The following is a 5,000-nucleotide window of genomic DNA, read 5'->3' on the forward strand; positions in this document are numbered from 1 at the left end:
CCTTTCCAGAAACAAGTCTCTCATCGTTGCCGCTTGTTATACACCCCCTTCAGCCCCCAGCTGTGCCCTGGACATCATATGTGAATTGATCGCCCCCATCTGTCTTCAGAGTTCGTACTGTTAGGTGACCTAAACTGGGACATGCATAATGCCCCAAATCTCACACAAATGATCAAGGAACCTACCAGGTACAACCCTAAATCTGTAACCATGGGCACCCTCTTAGATATCATCCTGACCAACTTGCCCTCTAAATACGCCTCTGCTGTCTTCAACCACTATCTCAGCAATCATTGCCTCATTGCCTGCGTGTGTAATGGGTCCGCGGTCAAACGACCACCCCTCATCACTGTCAAACGCTCCCTAAAACACTTCAGCGAGCAGGCCTTTCTAATCAACCTGGCCCGGGTATCCTGGGAGGATATTGGCCTCATCCCATCAGTAGAGGATGTCTGGTTGCTCTTAAAAAGTGTTTTCCTCACCATCTTAAATAAGCATGCCCCATTCAAAACATTTAGAACTAAGAACAGATATAGCCCTTGGTTCATCCCAAACTTGACTGCCCTTGACCAGCACAAAAGCATCCTGTGGCGTTCTGCATTAGCATCGAATAGCCCCGGCAATTTGCACATTTTCAGGGAACTCAGGAACCAATATTCTCAGCCAGTTAGGAAAGCTAAGGCTAGCTTTTTCAAACAGAAACTTGCTTCCTGTAGCACTAATTCCAAAAAGTTTTGAGACACTGTAAAGTCCATGGAGAACAAGACCACCTCCCCCCAGCAGCCCACTGCACTGAGGCTAGGAAACACTGTCACCACCGATAAATCTACGATAATCGACAATTTCAACAAGCATTTTTCTATGGCTGGCCATGCTTTCCACCTGGCAACCCTTACCCCGGCCAACATTTCAGCACCCCCTGCAGCAACTTGCCCACGCCCCCCCAGTACTCCTTCATCCAAATCCAGGCAGCTGATGTTCGGAAAGAACTGCAAAATCTGGATCCCTACAAATCAGCTGGGCTAGACAATCTGGACCCTCTCTTCCTAAAATTATCATTCGAAATTGTTGCAACACCTATTACTAGCCTATTCAATCTCTCTCTCAAGCCAAGTTAACAAACAGATTACCGATCATTTCGAATCCCAATGTACCTTCTCCACTATGCAATCTGGTTTCCGAGATGGTCATGGGTGCACCTCAGCCACGCTCAAAGTCCAAAACGATATCATAACCGCAATCGATAAGAGACATTACTGTGCAGCTGTCTTCATCGACCTGGCCTCTTGCTGCTCCGTAGGCAAGTACCATGGTCTTGTTTTGGATGCGAGCTTAGACTAGAAGGCAGAGGAGCGGGGTGATGTGGGAGAACATGGGAAGGTTGAACCAGGTGGGCTGCAGCATTCTGGGTAAGTTGCAGGGGTTTGATGGCACAAGCAGGGAGCCCAGCTAACAATGAGTTGCAGTAGTCCAGACAGGAGAGAACAAGTCCCTGGAGTAGGACCTGCGCCACTTCCTGTGTGAGGAAAGGTCGTACTCTGCAGATGTTGTAGAGCATGAACCTGCAGGAGCAAGTCATTGCTTTGATGTTTGCAGAGAACGACAGGGTGTTGTCCAGGGTCACACCAGGGTGTTGTCCAGGGTCACGCCAGGGTGTTGTCCAGGGTCACGCCAGGGTGTTGTCAGGGTCACGCCAGGGTGTTGTCCAGAGTCACGCCAGGGTGTTGTCCAGGGTCACGCCAGGGTGTTGTCCAGGGTCACGCCAGGGTGTTGTCCAGAGTCACGCCAGGGTGTTGTCCAGGGTCACGCCAAAATTCTTTACACACTGGGTGGGGGACAACTTGGAGTTGTCAACCGTGATGGAGAGGTCTTGGAGTGGTCAGGCCTTCCCCAAGAAGAAGAAAAGCAGCTCCATCTTGTCGACGTTGAGCTTGAGATGGTGGGCCGACATTCCAAGCTGAGATATCTGCCAGGCAAGCAGAGATGTGTGTCACCACCTGGGTGTCAGAAGGAGGGAAGGAGAAAAATAGTTGAGTGTCATCCGCATAGCAATGATAGGAGAGACCATGAGAGGATATGACAGAGCCATGTGACTTGGTATAAAGAGAAAAGAGGAGAGGGCCTAGATCTGAGCCCTGGGGGACACCTATAGAGTGTATGGCAGTGTGTGTGTTACTTACTTATCTCTCCCTCCTATCCAGTATGTGCCCAGGCACCAGTAGTGTCAGTTGAGCCCAGGTCAGCAGGGGTCCGGCAGGGGGAGTCGGTCAGTTTTCGCTGCCGGGTGGTTAGTGGGTCACAGCCCGTCCATCTGGAGTGGAAGAGAACCAACAACCATCCACTGGCAGGTGGGGCTCTGACCACACATATGCACACAGGCAGCCAGACACACACAGGCACGCACACGCACGCACACACAGCCCTTGAATGGTACTCAACTACACAATAGCTGTGACACAATGTTAAATGGACAGTTTATAAAAATGTGATGATTGAACTGGTTTTAACTGGTCCTAACTGGTCATAAGTGGTTAGATGGTTCTAACTTGTTCTAACCGGTCCTATCTACTCTGTCCTTAGATAACGTGAAGATTGGCCCGGATGGTTCCGTGCTCACCATCGCTAACACCAGGAACGGTAACCAGGGGCAGTACCGTTGCGTGGCAACTAACTCTGCGGGCCGAAGCACCATGATGGCCTCACTGACCATCAAACGTGAGTGACCATCCCTAACCTAGAGATAAAGCTCCAGGGAGGGACAGGGCTGAGGGAAGAAGAGGCCCAGAGATAGAGCTCCAGGGAGGAACAGGGCTGAGGGGAGAAGAGGCCCAGAGATAGAGCTCCAGGGAGGAACAGGGCTGAGGGGAGAAGAGGCCCAGAGATAGAGCTCCAGGGAGGGACAGGGCTGAGGGGAGAAGAGGCCCAGAGATAGAGCTCCAGGGAGGGACAGGGCTGAGGGGAGAAGAGGCCCAGAGATAGAGCTCCAGGAGTGAGGATGGATGGGTGGTGATGTAGAGGATCATGGGTAAGGGTAGAATGGAGATGGGTGTATAGTGAGAGGAATCAGGAGGGCTGTAGTTATAGTAGTTGACATGTAGTGTCAGGGTAGGATGGAGAAGGGTGTATAGTGAGAGGAATCAGGAGGGCTGTGGTTATAGTAGTTGACATGTAGTGTCAGGGTAGGATGGAGAAGGGTGTATAGTGAGAGGAATCAGGAGGGCTGTAGTTATAGTAGTTGACATGTAGTGTCAGGGTAGGATGGAGATGGGTGTATAGTGAGAGGAGGAGGGCTGTGGTTATAGTAGTTGACATGTAGTGTCAGGGTAGGATGGAGATGGGGCTGGAGGGCTGTGGTTATAGTAGTTGACATGTAGTGTCAGGGTAGGATGGAGATGGGTGTATAGTGAGAGGAATCAGGAGGGCTGTAGTTATAGTAGTTGACATGTAGTGTCAGGGTAGGATGGAGATGGGTGATGGAGGAAAGGCTGTGTTATAGTAGTTGACATGTAGTGTCAGGGTAGGATGGAGATGGGTGTATAGTGAGAGGAATCAGGAGGGCTGTGGTTATAGTAGTTGACATGTAGTGTCAGGGTAGGATGGAGATGGGTGTATAGTGAGAGGAATCAGGAGGGCTGTGGTTATAGTAGTTGACATGTAGTGTGGGTAGCTGTGGTTATCATGGGTCAGGGGATGGAGAAGGGTGTATAGTGAGAGGAATCAGGAGGGCTGTAGTTATAGTAGTTGACATGTAGTGTCAGGGTAGGATGGAGAAGGGTGTATAGTGAGAGGAATCAGGAGGGCTGTAGTTATAGTAGTTGACATGTAGTGTCAGGGTAGGATGGAGAAGGGTGTATAGTGAGAGGAATCAGGAGGGCTGTAGTTATAGTAGTTGACATGTAGTGTCAGGGTAGGATGGAGAAGGGTGTATAGTGAGAGGAATCAGGAGGGCTGTAGTTATAGTAGTTGACATGTAGTGCTAGAGTTGGAGGATCATTCTTCATATGGTTGGAACTTGAAACGTCAGTAAATTAAACTTTTTCATGTATCATGTATCTGTCTGTGTACCACCTGAAGAAGTGGAAAACCACACTCAACCCTCTCTTCTTCTGTGTGTGTGTGTGTGTTGTGCATGTCCTCTCGCCTCAGATTCCCCTAAGGTGCGGGTAACCCCGGCAGGGCCCCTGCGAGTCCGTCTTGGTGAACCTGTAGCTCTGGAATGCCACGCCACAGGTAGGCCACGCCCCTCCGTTACCTGGCAACGCCACGGAACACAGCTGGTAACCACAAAGACCGAGGACACTAGTACACTGAAGGTCAGACGATCTGCCCGTACACCTACATACCGACATGCTGTACGTACACACACACACACACACACACACACACGTACTTGTGAGGACTTTTTGGGGACCAACAATTGACTACCATTCAAAATGAGTATTTTCCTAACCCTAAACCTAACTCCTGAGCCTAAAATAACCTTTTTTCAAGTGATGACTGGCTAAAAGTCCTCACTTCCCGAATTCCTGTGAAGACTTCTGCTACTCACAAGTTTAGTCAAATTTGTACACACACACACAGACATACACACACAGACATACACACACACAGACATACACACACACAGACATACACACACACAGACATACACACACACAGACATACACACACAGACATACACACACACAGACACACACACACAGACATACACACACAACAGACATACACACACACAGACATACACACACACAGACATACACACACACAGACACACACAGACATACACACACAGACATACACACACACAGACATACACACACACACACACACACACACAGACATACACACACAGACATACACACACAGACATACACACACACAGACATACACACACACACAGACACACACACACACAGACACACACAGACATACACACACACAGACATACACACACACAGACACACACAGACATACACACACACACAGACACACACACAGAC

At 49.5% G+C, this 5,000-nt stretch overlaps 1 protein-coding gene across 1 annotated transcript in view; it reads left to right on the forward strand.

The window, feature by feature from the left end:
- The window catches only part of LOC112241594 (basement membrane-specific heparan sulfate proteoglycan core protein), an 11,674-nt gene that overhangs the window by 3,270 nt on the left and 3,404 nt on the right, over positions 1-5,000 (forward strand). Inside the window, exons 2-4 of the mRNA XM_042316151.1 lie at positions 2,202-2,348; positions 2,581-2,715; positions 4,147-4,313. Of these exons, the coding sequence (XP_042172085.1) occupies positions 2,202-2,348; positions 2,581-2,715; positions 4,147-4,313 (449 nt within the window). The remainder of the gene's footprint in view (positions 1-2,201; positions 2,349-2,580; positions 2,716-4,146; positions 4,314-5,000) is intronic.

The sequence above is a fragment of the Oncorhynchus tshawytscha genome, unplaced genomic scaffold, assembly GCF_018296145.1.
Source record: "Oncorhynchus tshawytscha isolate Ot180627B unplaced genomic scaffold, Otsh_v2.0 Un_contig_1626_pilon_pilon, whole genome shotgun sequence".
NCBI lineage: Eukaryota > Metazoa > Chordata > Actinopteri > Salmoniformes > Salmonidae > Oncorhynchus > Oncorhynchus tshawytscha.